The sequence below is a fragment of the Hippocampus guttulatus genome, chromosome 3 (assembly GCF_054856545.1).
Source record: "Hippocampus guttulatus isolate MCC_2025c chromosome 3, RoL_Hgut_1.0, whole genome shotgun sequence".
In the NCBI taxonomy this organism is placed as follows: domain Eukaryota; kingdom Metazoa; phylum Chordata; class Actinopteri; order Syngnathiformes; family Syngnathidae; genus Hippocampus; species Hippocampus guttulatus.
In genome coordinates, this window is record NC_141263.1 from 16,758,049 (window position 1) to 16,778,448 (window position 20,400).

A 20,400-nucleotide genomic window follows, 5' to 3' on the forward strand; every position below is an offset into this window, starting at 1 on the left:
AAAATGCGCTAAGTCTAGATGTGAGTGCCATGAAAAAAAGTCTGGCTTATGAATTTCTGTCTCATATTCAACTTTTGATCTGAAACCCAAATATTGACCGTGCCACTCAAATACTATTGGAGGCGACTGAAGAAGTACACGTATACAGTGAACCCACATATATTCGCAATTCTGCGTTTTTAATTCCCCCTGTGAACTTATCCTCCATTATTCGCTGTAAAAATCACCTATTTGCTGTTTTCAGGCAGTATTGCTCTGTCACCATCTGGTGGGATCTTGGTGCTGCAAGTGAGTTGTAGAGCGTCATAAAAGTAGTCCTTTTGTTTCCATCTTGCATCAACTCATGGTAGTGTGCCATGTCACCATTGTGTACAGTATCACTTTGCAAAGTACAATCGTTCGGGGGGGAATAAACTCGCTGTCATGTTAAGGTTTCTATTAGGTTAATTTACAAAAATATTTGCTGAAAACTAATATCAGTTTGAACAGTATATTCAGTTAAATATATCTTGAACATCATTTGCAAATAACTGTATTGTATTTTTATTGATCTTTAACAACATTCGAATTTTATTTGGAATTTGGGTTGTTTTACAGACAATAACTGAAACAAATTCTGAGTCACTGAAAATAGTATTCAGTCATCCACTGACCACTCAGACCAAAATGAATAAACAAGCAGAAATTCCCCAACACCGTGTCAATAGATTTTTTTTTAATTCAAAGTGAATCTTAACAATAATACACCATTTATAAGTCTTACTTCGACACTCACCAAAAGAGTCACCTGGAAAACCCGCTTAATGTGACTAAGTAGAGAAGGCTTGGTCACACCTAAAATCACTGAGAACTAGAGAGGAAACACTAACGCAAACTGTAAAGAGACATCACATCCATATTAGTTTCCCAGTTCTCATACTGTAAATATTGCACAGTGCAATTGCTACATGGCAAACTAGTGTAGCACAGACAAATAAAAAAAAAAGCAAATAAAACAAATGGAAAAAAACATCAAAGCCACACAATAAACTACAGGGTTTTTTTTAAACAGTAATAGCTCAGATTTCATAATCAAGTGTATTCGATGAACCATCTAGACAGATAATTCCATAACTTGCAGCATGAATTAACTCTGCAGAAAGGGATGAACACAAGCAAAAACAAAATCGAGCAAAACAAATCAAAACGGGAACACAGTAGCACATTGAGACTAATACCGAACCTGAATTAACAGCTCTAAAGCATAAAATCGCAGCAGAAGATTTTTTGTTTGTCATCAACTCAAAACTACAATAGTTTACAAACGGTTTTATCTGTTAAATGTTACACGGATTCTCCAAAAGAAAACAGGCCTTTCTGTAAAGCATGGTGAGGGGTCAAATTCCAAACAATAGGTTTCATCTCCTCGTGCGTCGCATTGCTGGTGAATACTTTGGGAGGAACCACAACACAAGATGACATTTCCCCATGTGCATTCTTGGCAAACTTTTAAGCAGTAATGATCTGCCAAGTTCATGCCTTGTCGCCGAAAGCTTTCACGTCCAAAATTAAAGACCGTCATGATCCGTCAAAAAGCAAAAAAAAAAAAAAAAAAAAAAAAAAAAAAAGCATACAACCATATCAGTGTCGAAAACGTATCACGCCTGTGAGCGCGCCGTGAATCCGCAAGAATAATCTCCTTAATTCAACAACGAAGAGTGGAGAAAAAAAAATCCACATGCAAGAAGAGAAGTTCCATGATTACCCAGAGCCAGTGTTACCGGATGTGCTCGACGAAAACAAAGTGACACACATGCAAGCTCATGTCAATAAACAGCACATCTAAGAACACTTGTGTGGTGCAATGACGGCAAAAATGTTGAAAGTATTGCATCTCGCTGTTTCAAGCCAGTAACAATCCAAATATGGGTGACGCCATGATGATGTTGATGAAGTTTAAGTGTGTTATTGGTACAATGCACCACTTGGCACCATCCTTTCATGTTTCTATAAACTGATCAGAACAGTCATCTATACGCGCAAAAGTCTTGGGACACGCCTCCTGATCGAGAGTCATCAATCAGGGTTGAATAATATCCCTTAGTTCCCGTAGATTCTGGATTCCACATACTAGCAAGACAGCTCTATTCTTTCATTACAGTGGGAACAGATGTGGCTCTTTTCTGTTAACGGCGCATGAAGCAATGACTTGATGAAGGAATGACTGACTTTGGAAGAATTCCAGAGGCCTGACTAGAACCTCATCAAACACTCAACTCTTTTACGCCACTTGCGAAAGCCTCCTTTTGCCAAGTTGCTGTTGTGACATGAAAAAGGGGTGACCCAAGTGGCCTTGCCTGGCGCTGATGTGATCACTCATCAGATTATCGAGCTGAGGGGATGCCGCATCACCATGTGAAAGCAAATGTATTCATTGTCCTCCTTCTAAAAAATAAAAATTACCATTTGAAAAATGGCATTTATTTTAAACAGGCTCAGCTAATGGGCGCTATCGGGCTTTTTTTCCATCTCGGGCAGCTGGCAAAGATGAAGCATTTTTCTTGCGCGACAGTGCTTTGAAACAGCAATCCATGCCGTCATCACACCTCAAGATGCCCGTGACGTAATTTACTTTGGAGTCGGCCAGCCTTCTCACAAATGTCTCCAGTTGCTTCAAAACACTTCCAAATAACCTCCTAACTGGAGCACGTAAGACGAAGAACATGACTCTCATTCCAGTTCCGCACCAATGGCTGTTGCGCACTTTAGAGTTCATTTTAAGATTCTATGTTTTCCAATCTCACAGATGAGATTTTTATTTTATTTTTTTTTCCCCCCGTCGCTGGTACCGAAAGACAGAATGACCTCCCGGTGGACATTAGATAGGTCCCTTCGCTGTCCATTTTTTAAAAACAAGTCTTAAAACCCATTTTTATTCCTTGGCATAAAACGCAGCAATGAGACTTGAGCCTTTAATCTGCAATTGTTTTTTTGTTTTTTTTTAGTGCTCAATAAATAAAATGGAGCGACTATGTTAGTCACTGCTCTGACGAGGCCGTTTTGTACGATCTCGATGTAAACGATTAATTGTGAGCCAGGCAATGGGGATGGGCAAAAGCATTCTTTTCTGCAATTTTCACCTTCTGCCAGTGTCCCAAGACTTGTCCTCATATCGTTTTCGCAGAGTTAATGGATTCTCGGCCTAAGTTCCTCCTCCAATATGCATCTAGAATGGTCTGAATCTCAAGGCACAAAGAGACAGTGCTGCTCACACTGCTTCAGTTTCAGTAAGACCACACGACAATGGCAGCTTTCCAATTAAAAACATTGAGATGAGTGCGGGGGGTGGGGGGGGGCAGCGATTAGAATGCAAGGCAAAGCTGATATTCTTATAACATTGAACAGATAAAAACATTCTAACAATAAATACTAGGTTCAATCAGTTCAAACATTTTTGGAGGGATGAAATTCATTCATTTTTGGGCACGTCGTCTAATCCGTCTTCCTTTGTGGTGAGTCTAAGTGAGTTTAACATGCACAATGATGTTCTTAAGATGTCCTCTCACAGTGCTCCTTGCACTGGTAGAATATTCTTAATGTACAAGTTAAATTGATACTGCAAGCTACGGTTTCTAAATGTGTACGAAACGTCAATATGAAAGCATACAAAAATTAAGTTCTACGTCGATACGTCGTATATATGCTAGGATGAGCCCAAAGGATAGGTTGAAAAAAGGATCAAATACTGATGCATAAACGCGCGCGCACACCTCGAGAAACGACAAATGCAACTAGTGTTCATTATCAGCAATACAGTAGTTACTATGACACTCCAAATAGGAACACGGGGGAAAAAAAATCAAAACCACTCCAATATTAGGTAATTAGGGACCTACACACACACACGCACGCACAAACACACACGCACACAAAATCACAACGCTCGGTTCAAACTCAGAGAAATCACCTAATTTCACAGCTATCGAAGTGGCAATCATCATTTAGCAGCTTATCTATGATACATTCAAGAAAGAAAGAAATGATCCGACTTATTAATTGCCCAATAAGCTAGACAAAACCCCGGCCGCGTTGAAGTACATGTTTGTTTTGTTTTTATTCATCCACCCCGATTCTACGACTATGTTCTAAGTGAGGTTTATGCAAAGAGTAGCTACCTTGCTCGGGAAATGAACTACAGTCTTTGGTGCTGCCAAGCAACTTCATTTAAAATTAAAGACAAAATTATACACAACTAACTCCGAAAACGAACAAAAAATACACACACACACAAACACAGATCTACATATATAGATATATGCTATGTAGACTGCTGACACCTGCTCCCACCGTATATATTTATATATGTATACATATATCCTCCCTGACGGAATGTTTAAAAGAAGCAGTCGACACTGAGAAGCCTTTAGCCATCAACAAATGTAAGGGACAAGTTAACTTTGTCACACATGCATAAATGAGAGAATTGCACACAATTAACTCACACCTCATCAAGCATTGGTACTAAATACTCTAGCTCTACAATATACGTCCATATATGTGTGTATATCGAATACTGCATGGTTTTGCTCAGGCTTAGAAAAATCCATACCGTGAATTCATTTTAATTTGCATTGTTTTCCTTACCGAGTCAAAGCCATGCCCACGCATGTCAAAACACCAAAGAAACCAAGCGAAAACAGTCCAAATGAAGATACCAAGACGGGTGGGGAGGGGAAAGGCGACTATTGAGATTGTATTGCAGTTTCGTCAAACAGTACAAATACTGTTAATAATCAGAGTTTCACTAAATAGAAAGTGATTATCAAATATGAAGCAATACTCAGTACTTGCACTTTGTACACTAGTTCATTCAGAGAAATAAAAGTTGCTTTTTCTCCTTAATTAAACAGCAAAGCATCCACAGCAGCAAAGTATGCTGTTCTGCTTGCATGAACGGAAAAGGAACTTGCGACACGCTGAAATATACACCGACTCCAAAGTGTAAGCACCGCCATCTGCGATCCATCACATCCATGCAGACTATGTGCATATATATATATATATATATATATATATATATATATATATATATATATATATATACACACACACACACACACACACACACACACACACACACACACACACACACACACACACACACAGGTACCTCTACTTGCAAAATTAATTGGTTCTGGAAGAAATTTCTTAACTAGAAAATCTAAGTAGAGACGCGTTTTTCATGTAAATGCCCTAATTCGTTCCAACGCCCCCCAAAATTTAGACATAAATGTTTCCTGAAGCCCAAAAATGCATCAAAATATGTAACAAATACATGTTACAATTAGATTATTGCACAATAAATGCGAGTTGAGCATAATGTAAAAAGCAAAGAGTAAAAAATAAAAATTATGGTCATTTAGATTTTAACTGAGTCCTCGTCGTTTTTTTTGTCATCTTTAGTTCATGTTCTCTCTCAGAAGTGTTTTTTTGCCTGGCGTTTTGTAAAGAACTGATCCAAAGATGTTTGTGTTTGTCGGCTTTTAACAATCCTTTGAAGATGTCCAAGGCAAACATCAGCATAGTGAGCGGTCGCCCGAATGGTGAACACTTTTTCTGGGTGATTCGCATTTACGTAAAACTATCGAAACACCTCACGGCTCGAGTATCGAATAACGAGGACGCTGCATAGACACATATCTATCTATCTATACGCATAGACAATACATTCGGTCGAGGTCTCCGTCAGCCAATGGGATGACAGGATGATGCTTGGTAATAGCCAATTGCAGAACAGCTATAAGGATGTTGCGCTCAGGAAACTCTGAGCTGCGAGTAGCAGCCCATACTGTATTTTTACCTTTCGTATCTTGAAATTTCTTTCGTAACACGAGGCAAGATTTTCCTGTTGAGACGTTTCATAACTTGAACATTTCGTATGAAGAGACGTTCGTAAGTAGAGGTACCACTGTATATGTATATTCACTCTCTCTCACACACACACACACGCACACGCACACACACACGCACACACTTAGGATGCATCAAGCGATTGGAATTTCAAGTGCTGCAGTCCAGTACATTAATAGTCTTGTATATAGTCATATATAAGTAGTAACATGAACAATATGTAAGGCACTATGGCTGGGGACAGTTATACAATGCAGCGAGTCTTGTCACACAAAACGATAAGAGCCACGTCTATGGATCGTTCAGTTTACACTTTTGCTCATGCAAGACCACATGCAGCGTGAGGAACGACCCGATTTAAAATCGCGCAATGGAATTTTGACATTGCAAACACCGAAAGACACTGAAAAAGTACAAATACTCGGAACGCGGTACAACAAACACCGTAGACGACATCTGGCAATCTAGAGCTAGAGACTGGGATGGCTTTACAAATGTGGGTGTGTCTTGCTCATGTAAGAAGGCAATATAGAAAAATAGCTGGGATCGGGGGTGCAACGTCAAACTATTCAACACCACCCCAATTATTTACCTGTTTTGAGGAGTATTCGTAGAAGATCCAATGCAAAGGTATATCAAATGTGCAAAACACATTAAGTGTGAGTTTAACTACTCATTCATTCAATCATTCATACATTATTTCCTTCAGATTTTTTTGCCCAAATAATCTCCAACATCGTTCTTTTTTTTTTTCCTTTTCCTGTTAAAGCTTGAAGTTCAATTACACCCAAGTCGACATGATTCAAAAAATAGCTTGCTTTCTCTGTGGTTGTGCCATGGTTTTTCGAACTGAAAAACCATGTTGCTTGTGGTTTAAGACAGAATTCGCCCCGTGCGCTTAGCCCTCGGGTAGTGAGAAGAGTACCTGGGTACTCATGCTCAGATGTAGGGGTATTGGTTTATTTTGGTGGGGCTGAGTGGAAAACCGGCGTAGGCCGGCGAGGCAATGTAGGAATGCGGGGGGAAGAGGGGCTTGAATTGACCTTGGGGATGCAAAGTGGGGGAGGGCAAAAGCCGCGGATTGATGCCCACTGTGACCTGATGCACGATGCCTGCTGGGTGAGAGATGCTGTAAGCGGGCTGAAGGACGGGACGCGAGGCCACGGGGGAGGCCAAGAGGTGGGCCACCGGCGCGGCCGTAACCAGAGGACCAGACGGGGGATAGGACAACAAGGTGGGTTGGGAGTGCGGGTGCCCCCCAAGGTGGGGATGGCCTCCAGAGTGGTTCGGACTGCCGTGGGACAGGGTGAATGCGGGCCCATGTATGGTAGGGGGGATGAAGGCCTGCGGTCTGCGGGGGGCAAAATTGCCGTTCCATTCCTGGTGGCAGGAAGTGAAATGTTGGACCTGGAAGAGATACAAATCAGTTTTCAACAATAAATATCAAACATGTGTTTGCCAGTAGATGGTGCTGTTTTCCAGGCTTTTCATTTCAACGTTTGAATTCCAACGCGAAGCTGTAGGAAAGGAATAAATACGTCAAATTTTGCATGTTGGGGAAACAGTATCTATACCAATGGTTGTCAAACCTTTTAGACCACGGTTGGACATTAGCACTTTGTGTTAATATGGAAAAGAAACTCTATAGTGATTTAGTTAGAGGTCACTGCAAAGCAAGCTATAAAAAATGTATTCAAATGTGGAAAAACAAAAATGCCAATGTGTTGTACTGTACTTATACTTGATTTTATTTCATGTTTTAAATGTTGCACATTTTAATTGTATTTAATTCAGTTATTCTTTCATGTACTCAATTGTACTCGTACCACACTTGGAGAACCACTGATTAAGATCATATTTATTTCATCTTAGAATGAGATCATTTAATTCACTCCTCCTTATTCCGGGAAATCTCTATTGCAGTCAGACAACTCACTTAATGGCATGCAAGCACGAGGGTGTGACTGCTGCAAGTTCTCACCTGCCCAAAGCCTAAAGGTTGCTGCTGCTGGGGCTGGAATGAAGGGGTGATCTTTTGGGAACGGTTGAGGAGGGGCGTAGAGTGGTGATGATGCCGCCCAGAAGGGCCTCTCCCTTTGGATTGGTATGAAAACTCCAAAACTGAGTGAGAAGCAAGGGAGAAACATAGAGATGAGATGACATTTATTTCTTGCGTAAATCTAATTTGTGCTGCAAAGTCAGGAGAGCAAAAGAATGCCGCTGCTAAAAGTAGATGACAAACAACAATTGTGGCAGAAGGCTTTATCAGTTGTCTGCTATTTTAGAAGTTTGATCAACTCAGAATTTTCAACATGGTAGAGTGGCTCCTCTGAATGTGATCGCGAAGATTATAAATAGATATATTTGCGAGATCAGGGAGGAACTGGTAACTAAGCTCTTTCATAGAGCTTAAAGAGACGCCAGATCATCAGCTATAAATATAGCTGGTAGCTCCGGAATAGCAAGCCGTGCCCTTTTATGTGGGGCCGCAGTTGCTGGTTGGAGGTGAGACATGACTTTGACATGAAAGGTGATACGACTGAGTGATTTCTGTGAAGGATTTACATAGCAGCCTTACCTAGCCCCAATTTGAGCATGTAAAAATAGTGCTGTGGGGCAGGGCAGTGTTAAATAAACATTGGGTCAAGACACATTGACGTCCTGCTGGCCACAACTGTTATAAACCCTACTCATGGCGTGTGGAAAACCTCTCCTACACGTGAATGAATTTCATGTTCAAACTTTTGTGTTGGTGACATCCAGGAAATGTGTTGACTAGTACTCATCCATGTTTTGAATAGTTAATGCGAAGCAAATCCCACATGCCACGTGTAGCTTTATGAAGCTCACTTCCACACAGATACACAGGCTAGCAGAGTCAGTTTGGAATTAAGACTATTGGCAGAAAATAAACATCCATTCCATAGATGGGCGCAGATAAATCAGTCAGGTCACCCATAATCACCTGGGAGAACCTCTGTGGCCGACTAAGATGGCGTAATCCCAGGCCATGTGACCTGTAGAGCAGACAGCAGCAGTAGTGACTAGACTTTTGAGCTACCATGACCTAGCACTTGCTGCGCTCCTGTGTGGCCAAGGAATCCAGGGGTCATTACTCACTTAACTATATACTAACACAGATCTGCAGGAGTCAGTTCGAAAATGGAACATTAAAGTCATTATTGGCGCATTGGTGAGTGCACAATATGCGGTCAGCATTACCTGTGTTGACAGGTGTTTCACCGACGCCAGTGTTGTTGTTCAGTACCCTCATCGGAGGAACTGCGGCCGTACGCAGGGCTGGCTTTCTGGCCTCGGTTTCCAGGGCAACGCAAGTGACACGAGGCTTGCAGTTCTGATTGCTGTTTGCCATGTACCGCCGCTCGGGAAAGGGACTGTTGTTATTGCCGTTGGAGGCAGGTGAAATGTCCACTGTGTCGCACCCACTTTCCTGTTCATCATCAGACATACTGTAGGCGAGAGGAGAGAAGGGGGTGGAAACATGACTGATGACACTTTGTTGTGGAAACGAAGGCAAAACACTGTCGCTCAGGGCTTTATTGCGATAGTCTGTATTGATCATACCTGTTGGGATGCTTGCAGGGTGACGTGCTAGACTGCACGGAGGCTGAAGAGCTGGTGCTGAGCGTGCTGTCGGGGCTGCTGAGGGAACACACTCTCTCCATGTCAACTGTGCTCTGGCATGCCTCGCAATCTGCACTTCCTTTACATCTGACAAAGATAAAAAGACATTTACACCTGAGCCGAAGCTCTTTTTGTTCTTGGAACCTGGCATTGTGTACTCACTCGCCCATTGAGTGCCTTTGTGCGCCCTCCTCTTCGTCACTACTGATGCTGATGACGCTGACCGACGGGCTGGTGAGCTCCGAAATGACCATGGCGTGCCGCTGCTCCTGCGAAACCGAGAGGTCCTCGCTGTCCGGCTCTACTTTACAGCAGTTGTCGTTGTCGTCTTCCTCTTCCGCCTGCTCTGTTTCTTGCTCCTGTATAACAGCACGCCCCTCTTCGGGGCACCTAGCTTCTTCCCCTGCTGCCACTTCCACATTCTTTGCTGTATCAGCCATTTTTGGGGACTGGCATGGTAGATTTTGGATATTTGTGTTTTGGGAAAAGCTGCTGCCTCTGTGGGCAGAAAAAAAACATGTCACCATCACATCATGAACAAGAGCGTCGACAATAAAGTTAAATCTTCACTGGGTGCACTTAACGTAAAATTCATTTAATGAACTTATTCACTGCCAGCTTTTGACAAAGCAGATCCCCATATTGCCAACCATTTTGAATGATCTTTCAAAGCCCACAGAATATTGTGTTCTGTGATAACACAAGCATTGGACCTGCCAAGAGTCTCTTCTTTCACCAGAAAAAAGAAGCGCAGCCTTTTCTGTTCTTACTCATGGCAGTGGAACGTGGTTTGGTTACAATAAAACAGTGGTTTCTGACCAGAAAGCAGAAAAAAAACTAGCTTTTTGTCACAAGAAGCATGTTCAGTGGAACAATGATTTCAACATTTGAATGTTTTGCTTTTGTGACACCTCAAACTATAAACCATTAAAAAAGACAGAGAAAGGGCTTTTGGTTGCAAAATAATTCATTCGCACATAAACTGGAAAACACCCGGCGAATGACACTGACTCACCGCATGACTTGAGTGTGGTTTTTTTTAAAATGACATTTGCCATTCACTCAATAAAGTGCATAATTACAACCGTAGTTGCCAAATGTCAGGTGTTTTTAATAGTCCTGTTACTTTATTTCCCATCATAAGAGAGGCACAATAGAGGTAGCACTCGTGAATGAAATGCATTATGTCTGCTGATTTTAATTTTACTGAATAAAGCAACTCACATGACATACCTGTTGGTACAAGGCTTTGCTCTCTTGTTGGCAGCGGGCTGCGGCCACACCACATGTGCAATGCCTATGTTTATTGGCTGGTGGGCGGGCATGGTCATTTGGTTGGTTAGGAACGGCTGAGGGTGGGCAATCATTGAGCTGTAATGGTTACCATGGGGACGCACTTTCCTGCATCGAGAACATTGCACATTGAGCCAAAAGCCTTTAGCAGCATTACTGACAAAATGGTCTCAGTCCCAAAGGACACACATATGACTCACCAATCATTAATATTCAAAGGAGACGGCTTTCTGTGTCTGTGATGCAGCGCAACCAAATCCCACTCAGTAGTAAAACAACTTAAGCTAATGACACACTTACTCTCGATATTGTATGATACTATGTCGCCAAAATGGTTGAAAACAATGCATTGAAGTGAATTATTGTTACGAGGCATGACTAACAGCTCAGAGTTAGCTTACCCCCAGTCACCCACTCTCGGTGGGCCGGCCACTGCGTCAGATGCTAAAGTGGTTGGCGCTGGGGGAACTGATGTCATCTGCTGCCAAGTGGGCACCAGAATCTGCTGGGCTCGGTTTGACCAGGCCTGTTTTAGTGCAGAGAATCCAAAGGAGACACATTTATCTCATCAGTGATTACGATCAAACGCAATTTTCATGTCATTCAGAAAAACTCCACATTACAGCCTCATTGTCTCTGATGTCAAAATTGGGCGACTGCACTACCTGCGTGATAACTCCTGGTCTGATTTGGATGGGCTGGATTGGGGGCGCTTGAGTGACCAGAGGCACAGAGGCCTCCATTCGAACAGAGTAGGCCGCTGGTTTCACAGTGTTGGTGGGTATTCCTGCAGGGATGAAATACAGAATACTTGGTTACAGTTGGTTTCTTAATGTTTGAGGAACTTGGTTCTTGAACCGCTCCAAATGCAAAACGCCGTGAGATAACTTTTGATTTGAATTAGTACTACGAAAGCGAAATTAAGTGAAAACGAATCCAATGACACATACAAACGTAGAATAACCGACCTTATAAATACAACCTGTACTGTAAACGAGTGTAAAATGTACACATCCTACCTTGAATGGTGGGTGGACATAAGATGAGTGCCTGCTGAAATGAATCGTTGGCTCCAAACTGTCCACTTCCTGGTTGTAATGGTATTCCTGGGTGCAACACCGAGGGGGCAGATGGTGCTAATGCCTATTAAAAAATATATATAATCATAATACATTTTGATGACAGATTTTAAAATGGTGTTTAAAAAAAAAAACACGTCCCAAAAATGTATTTACAACTTTAAGTCCAATTTAATTCTTTATAATTTGCACAAAATGTAATGTAATAAAATAGAGACTGTATTGTGCAAATGCCATTTGGGCATGTTGCCTCTGCCTCGCTATTCATGCAGTCTATCATTACATTTACTGGATACTGAGAACTGGGCCAATATTGTTCTGCTATAACTTCCGTGTGGTTGCACATGATTGTTCACACAAAGCCGCACGTCATAAGGTTAAAGAATTACAAGTCCTTTTTACTGTAGCGCATGTCACTCAATATGGTCTCCCGAGGTTGAATAAAGAGGTGAAATCAAAGAGGTTTCCCGGATTTAAAATGCAAACGTCAGCCTTGCAACCGGGACATATTATGGAAAATTTACTTTCTAATAGCCTGTATACAGTTGAGTTCATGACCATCCATCAAGTGAGAAATTAAAATTCATTTGCAGAACTATTACCCCAAAGAGCATTTTTCCGCCCATGACTTGCCATCTAGAGGGTTCAAGTGACAGCAAGACTACACTATCCTAAACACTTTGTCGAAGCCCCAAGATAGAGGTGCATTCAGTTTTGCGGAATGAGCAGACTATGATGCTTTAGCTAACAGCATCTGCTTCTGATAAGTGGTACACATGATCGTTTAGTGAAGTGGTCAATGTGGTATTGAGCCAACACTGCATCTCAAATCTTCGGCCTTGCACAAAATAGATTGATAAAGGATGTAAAATTTGCTATAATTCTTGATTGATGGTGTATTTTGGCACAGACAAATGTATTAAAACGCCTTGGAAATGAGGAAAATGTTGTGACTTAATTTATTTGGGGGGAGGGGGGGGGGTGCATGTCTCCTTGGATCTTTGGTGTTTTCTTGTTTACAGACAGCATTTAACAAATCCGTAAATTGAAGATTTGCATCATGGAGTGGCACTGACAGAAAAAAGGGTCGGCTCCTTATTTCTCCTCCGCAACCAAAGATTTGCAGCGTTGCTATGACCTCAGCAACATGACGTGATTTTGTTGCCATGACAGCAGTGCCACAAGGCATTAAGATGGGCAGGTCTGCAGTTTTAAAGTCAATAAGGGCAAGGAGTTTTTTTAAACCTTCAGACAGGATATGAAACATAATATTTACTTTTAATATTAGCTTCATTTCCAACCCAAGAGAAAAATAATGATTTGATATTTTCATGACAGTTGTTTTGAAAATCTACAACGCTCAAGGACTTTCTGTATAATTGCATTACTTCACTTACTGCCACTGCTCACTTAAAAAATTCAAGGATTATCTGCACCAACTGCACAACCGTCAAAGTACTGTATTGCCCCACTGATCACTTTATCTCTGCTCAATGACTCTGCACATTGTCGCAAAGCTGTCATTGGGTGGTACTACTGCACAATGGTTCCCTTACATAACGAAACGTCTTTCAATACGTATATGTCATGTCTTTGTTTATCGTAGTTGCTTGTTATTGCAATACAAGTGCAGCCCATACAACCAGAGACAAATTCCTTGTGTGTTCAATACACTTGGCCAACAAATGATTCTGATTCCAAGGTTAAAACACCATATTCCAATTTGTTGTTTGTTGATTCTCCTAAATAGTCAGTGTGATTTCCAGCGGATAAATTGTGAAAAATCACCAACTACATTATATATTGGACATCCAGCAGCCGTTTTGAACTTCCATTCATCAGGATCATCCAATGTAGTGTGCTACATTTATTAGGAGCTAAAACCACTTGAAAATTTATCGTCACACATTTCTGACCAAAATCAGGAGTGGCTGAAATACTTTATGGATAACTGCAAGCATTTGGAGGATCCTGCAGTGAAATGTTTGTCACAATCTAGAAATACCAGCCGTTTACAGTACAGTATACTGTATGTAGATGAAAAGGTTTTGTTCTTGAACATCCTCATTTTCACACAAATGTTCACTCAAATAATTCTATGATTCTGTCATTTTCACTGAGAGGCAATGGAATACAATGAGACAAGTATAGACAGCAGGTTGTAATGAAAATACTTCAGTGACATCTTACTTGAGGGTGGACAACAGTCATTTTGTTGAAGGGATGGGTTACTGTGGCTGCAGCAGGAGCGGCCCCGGGTCTAAGGAAGGGGCCCTTACTCCTGTTGGTTGCGTCATACGTGTTGGGACGGGTTGAGCAAATATCCATGATGTGGAAACATGACTTCACACTGTGCGCAAGAGGTGAAGAGGTCAAATTGACACCCAACCTTTTATGTCTGCAAAGGTGAGTTTCAGTGGACTCACTGGTTGCTATGAGGGAAGTCGAGCAGGTGTTGCATTGTCACAAAAGGGTGACTGAGAGCTTCAGCGGGGGCGATCCTCTCCTCTGCATCGATGAGCAACATTTTCTTCAGCAGACTCACAAACTCCCGGCGGTCTGCCTTCTCTGCGACCAAGTCGCTGCCTTCTAGATTCATCACCAGGTTCACCTGGAAGAAAAATATTTAAATCAACTCAGTACTGTGGGAAAAAAATACTTTTAGCCATGATATTATTTTCCAGAAATTATACATGGTGAAAACAGTTAAGACATGGATTAGAACCTGTGGTTGTGTGGGAGTTGCCTGTCTTCTGAGTAAAGGATGACTCAAACCTATTGAGGTTTGGGTTTTTTTCTGTTCAATGTTTAACTGTGGAGAAATTAAGATTTAAAATTGTATTCGTTCTCTCACACACAAGATGTGTATTCTTTGGCATCCACTTCCGCAGAAAAGAACCACATCCTCTCACGCAAGGTAGATCCAGCACATGAGCAGCCCACAGGCCTGGTCTAAAAATAGTCACCAGTGATGGGACACAGTAAACACTGGGAGAGATTTATAGAAATAAACTGCTGTATTTTTTTTTTTCACGTGGCAGGGTAAAGCAGGGTCTGAAAATGGCTGGCACTGAATGAATTAACATGATCGATGTCATCACAAACAAATATCATTTTATTAATAGTAATAACAATAATATATCATAACCTATGAAAGGTAATTTGGGCAAACGTGTCATTTCGAAAGTGTCTATCAAACTCGTAGACCTCGTAGTCAGTACCCAAGAAGTGCTTCTCACTTTAACAAAGGTTGGTGAGCCCTGCTCTAAAGATTTGAGTTGGACATACGTGCACTATGTCATCCAAACAGCTGAAGATGTACTTCCTCGCTTCTTTTGATTTCATCCCCGTCTCAGCCTCATGCTCATCTGTAGACTGTGGAGACAGAATATGTTTAGTAGTAGGGTGTCAGTGGAGTTTAATTATCAGAGGTGGTTTCGGTTTTATTGTCTGCAGATAAAACTGCTCACCTTTATCCTCCAGACTGCATAAGGTGAGTCTGACTCTCTGCAAAAGAAGCGCGTTGTCTTTGTCCCTGCATTCAGTAAATGTTCTCCAGGCAAACCTTGTGTCTGAGAAATGTAGCGAATCTAGTGGTCCAGAAAAGAGGATTGAAGAGAGAAAACAAGGGAGGAATAAACAATAATTCTATTAATAGTTACAAGGAAATTTAAATTCATTTCATATCCACACAGTGACACTGTGCTTACTGTTAAGGTCAACAACAGCGACATCCTATATTTTGTTGTTCTACTTCTTCCTTTCATAACTTTGCTGCTGTGAATTGGGAATTTCTCCATTGCGAGACTAATAAAGGTTTTTCTTATCTTATCTTATCTTATCATTCTGTAAAGTCCCTGACAGTCAGAGCCACTGGCTACAGATTGTCTCCGTCAGGGGACTGCATCACAGACCTTGAAGATTGCAGTTCATGTGAAACAGTTAAACCCAAATATCCCTGTGCTGATGTCTGACAGGTGTCAGGGTCTTTGCAAGTTAGCTGTGATAACAAGGTTCTCTTGCGCTAAACGCCAGAAGCCTTCCTTGGTAATGATGGCTCTTCGGTGGAGTGCGCAACAGACACGCACGCAGGTTTATGTGAGGAGGCCAGTGAGAAGCCTCGCTGACGTCAATCACACTTCAGCGTTAAGGACAACAAGCATTTCAGATTCAGCACTGCAAAGACTCATTGAGCCACACAGTGAGAGAGATGTGTCACACCATGTCAATCATTGTGGCACAAGTATAACCCCAAATGATAAAATCCTGTTATATCACACTATTTGCTTGGCCAGTATGGCAGAGAGCATACGTAACATTTCTAAAAGATCAACTCTTGTGGATTATGTTTTAAAATTTGAAAAACATCACGTGAGTAGAAGCGGTTTAAAAAATGACAATGATACGGGAGGGAAAAGTCTTGCATTAGTATTCCAAGGCTGAAAAACACAGCTATAAAACAAAGTTTTAAAAAACAAAAAAGTGGAACAGGGACGCAATGACGTTATTGAACAGCCTCCAAAATTACGGTCTATATGGATGAAGACAGTGCTGAGTTACATTATTGTAAAGAAAAAAATATGTCCATTTGTTTGATTCATTCCCAAGATGTACAGTAAATCAGAACAAAGAATGTAGTCAAGTCCCGTCAAATTAAACTAAAAAGTAATTCATGTACAGTGTGGACATGTAAAGGTCTTATTTGTGCATTTTATTTCTAAAGTAAGTATATTAATCAGTCCCCTCAAAAGTATTGGAAAGGCAACGTCAATTCATCTGTGTTTCAGATCAAAAGATGAATATGAGAAATGTTCTGAATTGCACCTTTTACTTCATTCAGATTGGATCTTTCAAATACGTACAGAGATGAGCCACAAACGTTTTGGAACAAAGTTTTATGGACTGATGAGTCCAAGATTAAACTCTACCAAAGTAATGGAAGAATGAAGAAGTGGTCTCGGTCCACTTGCAAGTAAACTCCAATGCAGTTCAGTTCACAAGTTAAATTGGTTTTGACCCCACCCTTAATATAAAACACTCAATCTCAAATCATGTTTCACCACTGAAAAGAATGGAACTGCTATTAATCCGTTCCAGCTCCCCCCGCAGCCCCAAAAAAAAACAACTACCAAATTTTCAACAGTGTGATAACAAAAGTAGCATTCTCCAGTAACATTCTTTAAAACCATAGTTAATTCATTAGAACACACACACACACACACGCACACACACACACACACACACACAATAATAAAACAGATATACTACGCATAGATTTGATGACGAAACGATGACAAATGTTAAGATGTGATATAAGATGCCAGTTTTGTTTGCCAGTCCATAGTATTTTGCATCGAGCATTAGCATTAAGCCAGTGAACTTTCATTCCTGTGATTTTGGATAAAAATCTTCATGTTTAATTCTTTTAGTCTTTAGTTTTACAATGACCCTAATTGTTTGGGGTGGCAATAAACTTGTTTTCCACACATGCAAAAAAGATTCTTCAGGTAATTTAATTCAATTCAATTTGGGAGCATGGTAATATTGAAAACTACAGTACTTGCGCTACTATGAACCCATTATAACCAGACCAGAGGTGTTTCTCATGCTAGACTACTGAAATTAAGAGTGAACTAAAAGGAAGCGTAACATAAGGAAGAGGAAGGTGAGAGGAGGAGTCTGAGTTATAAATACAATATGCTGTTTAAGATGGAACCAGACCCCATGCAGAAAGATAAGTACAAAATGGAAAGGAAGGGGTGGCTCCAGCCAGATCCCCTCCGTGGAAAGTGGATGACACCTCACACCAGCAGGCAGCTGCCTCACTGTGGCATCTTTATTTTGGTCAGCTTGCTGTTTAGACAGCGTATTCCCTGTTTATTAACAAGGGGATACTGAAATGACAAAAAATAGTATCAACCTTTGTTGATACTATTTTTGTAAAATGCTCCAAATTTGAGAGGGGAAAAAAAAGCTAATTATTTTTTAGTGTGTGTGTGTTTGTGTTTTGTTCATAATATATGTTTTGATTGGAGTTGGTTCATTTGTGTGAAACTTCACCAAACTTTAAACGTTGATTTATTTTTTTAACTTGGTGGAACTTATTTCAAAATGAACGAAATAAAAATGCTATTATTCCCCTTTCCCAAGTGGAGCTCTCTCACTGTGAATTCTTATGAGACCAGACTGTAATACTTACCTGGTGAAAATGTGCAAGCAGGTTTGGAGAATTTCAGAATGCAGAAGGGAACAGCAGTTGCAAATGAATTAGCCAAAGTCAGCACTCGCTAAGTGTATGTTTGTATCTTCCAAAGCGTATTGAAGCACACCATGGGACTACAGGTTGCAGTGCTCAACATAAATGAGTACACGTCTTTTGAAAAGGCTTTCATCGATTTCTCACTGAACAAAAGAATTACCGGTATTTTGATTCAGTAAACAACAAAGTTCCAGGTATTTACATAGATGATTCACTTCTGCCACACTTAACATGAAGAGCATTTCTGTGAACTGGTCGATAATTCCTTGTCAAGCTTCCTTTTTAGTCACTCTCACATCTCCTATTTTTAGCAACTTTTATCCAAACTCATCTGCTCATCTGAGACTTCAGACTCCAAGGAGTCTCTTCATGAAGTGAGGATGCTCACATAAAATATCCTTAAGGCAACATTATTATATGCAGTCTGCCTATCGCGAAATAAGATTTTAATTTTGTGACTTGTGTTGTTGGCAAAGGTCAAATCTGTTTTAGAGGTGTAAAGTGAGTTCTCCTTCCCCCTGACCCAGGAAATGAAACAATTTAAAAGCTGGTCATATAAAAAAAAGGAAACCCTTGATGGGCTTCAGTGGAGGGTGTGGGGAGGCTGATCAACATCAGGTAGGGTGCGGTGTGGCACACATAGGCTTTGCTGGCAGGCTTTGAGGGGATAGGGGAAAGCGGCTCAGCTTAAGCCCTGATCAGTCTGGTTCCCGGAAGACACCGTCAGAGGTCCACTGTGACGACCAAAACCCATTTCTCCTCAGTCTACCCGACACTAGCCGACTGTTAAATTAAAAAATGTACATTCCTACTTGGAAAAATATAGATTTTCGCTGTGTCTAATAGAAAAACAGGTCTGAGAGTTAAACACCAGTTTTCCATTCGACCGCCATTGCATTTTGGTCCTAGCTCTAAGTTATCTCAACAAAACTCAAGAGAAATCTCTGCATCATCAACCAAAAGCTTCCGCAAACTCAAGGAACCACTGTGGACCGTCACATTTGGAAAGTTACATGAACACTAGAAAAGCAAACTGAAGAAGGATGGGGGGAAAAAAAGGGAGAGGTGGAAATTTGTGATGTTATGCTGCCCAGACAGACACATGGATAGTGTTATGTTGGCTTGGATATACATTTTTGGAGGTCCAACTATTTTTAGCATTAGCCTCTTGAGTCAGAAGGCAGTACAGTTGCTGCAATATGGGGAAGATCCACTTAAGACAAAACATTAAAAAATAGACTCAAATATAAGACAAACACGAGATGTCGCTCCAGAGTATAAGCCAAATTGTGGGCTGGGGGATTTATTTTATAAACAACGAGACCAAGAACAGTAGTGCTCAGACTCGGCCCACAAATTTCCATTCCCTAGTTGTGGGTCTTCTTCTGCTTCCATTTCTTCTTTTACTTTTTTTGACGATTGGCATATACTTTTGGTGTATTGCTGCCACCTTCCTTAGCATGCTATAAAAAAGGTTTCCACAGACGGTAATGCACAGCTACTTCTACTCCTTTTTTTGACTTCTTACACTTCTTCTGTCTTTTAGCAGTTGGAAAATACTTTTGCTGCTTATCGCCGGTGGAGAGAAGGTAGCAGTAATGCACAGAAAGTGAACACGCTTTGGGAACGGACGGGTATTATGAAAGGCAGTCTTGGCTTGAATTTGAAGTTTTAACTGTTTTGTTAAGCGTTTTGTTACAGCTGCCGCTGTTGTGAAAGCGCTATATAAATCAGCATGTATTGTATTGCATTGTCTTGTAAGTTATACCTGAGATCAGCCAAACAATGGGGAAAAAGTGTGACATCGTTTGAAAAATACAGCATATAATATCTAATAAGTAAAAAGAAAGTCAGCGTAAGCTAAAAACTGTCGCGGGAAGATGGTTACCTACCTGGTCATACTCCAGGGCCCCGGGGTAAAGGGGCCAGCCCAGGAAAAGCTCAGCTATCACACAGCCCAGGGACCACATGTCTATGGCTTCACAAAATGGCAATCCCAAAATAATTTCTGGAGCCCTGTAGAAAAGACAAAAAGTATTACGGTACATTAATTGCATTACAATATAAATTACATGAAAGAATTACTTTCATTTTATTTTTAATTCCAGTCGATTAAAAGTGATGGCATCATCTAAGATATGAACAATAAGTTGTACTAGGCAATCTTCACTGATAAAAACACAGATTTCACATGATTACATCTTTCATGTTAGTGATTATTGTTTGGAGGAAATA

The 20,400-nt window shown here is 40.9% G+C and overlaps 1 protein-coding gene across 6 annotated transcripts in view; it reads right to left on the reverse strand.

Annotated features, from left to right (window-relative positions):
• Window positions 1–700: 700 nt before the first annotated feature.
• Window positions 701–20,400, reverse strand: part of hipk3b (homeodomain interacting protein kinase 3b) — a 35,687-nt gene continuing 15,987 nt past the window's right edge. For 2 of the 6 annotated variants that reach the window (XM_086107086.1, XM_086107085.1), the window contains 15 exons: window positions 20,058–20,181; window positions 15,377–15,496; window positions 15,195–15,281; window positions 14,333–14,517; window positions 14,097–14,256; window positions 11,847–11,970; window positions 11,493–11,614; window positions 11,229–11,353; window positions 10,768–10,935; window positions 9,697–10,032; window positions 9,475–9,621; window positions 9,112–9,359; window positions 8,855–8,906; window positions 7,871–8,010; window positions 701–7,296 (listed from right to left, as the gene is read on the reverse strand). In XM_086107086.1, coding sequence (XP_085963212.1) covers window positions 6,788–7,296; window positions 7,871–8,010; window positions 8,855–8,906; window positions 9,112–9,359; window positions 9,475–9,621; window positions 9,697–10,032; window positions 10,768–10,935; window positions 11,229–11,353; window positions 11,493–11,614; window positions 11,847–11,970; window positions 14,097–14,256; window positions 14,333–14,517; window positions 15,195–15,281; window positions 15,377–15,496; window positions 20,058–20,181 — 2,647 coding nt within the window. In that variant the 3' untranslated portion in view covers window positions 701–6,787. Of the gene's footprint in view, window positions 7,297–7,870; window positions 8,011–8,854; window positions 8,907–9,111; window positions 9,360–9,474; window positions 9,622–9,696; window positions 10,033–10,758; window positions 10,936–11,228; window positions 11,354–11,492; window positions 11,615–11,846; window positions 11,971–14,096; window positions 14,257–14,332; window positions 14,518–15,194; window positions 15,282–15,376; window positions 15,497–20,057; window positions 20,182–20,400 lie in introns of all 6 variants that reach the window. The other 4 variants (XM_086107089.1, XM_086107088.1, XM_086107084.1 and 1 more) reach the window with 3 other exon arrangements.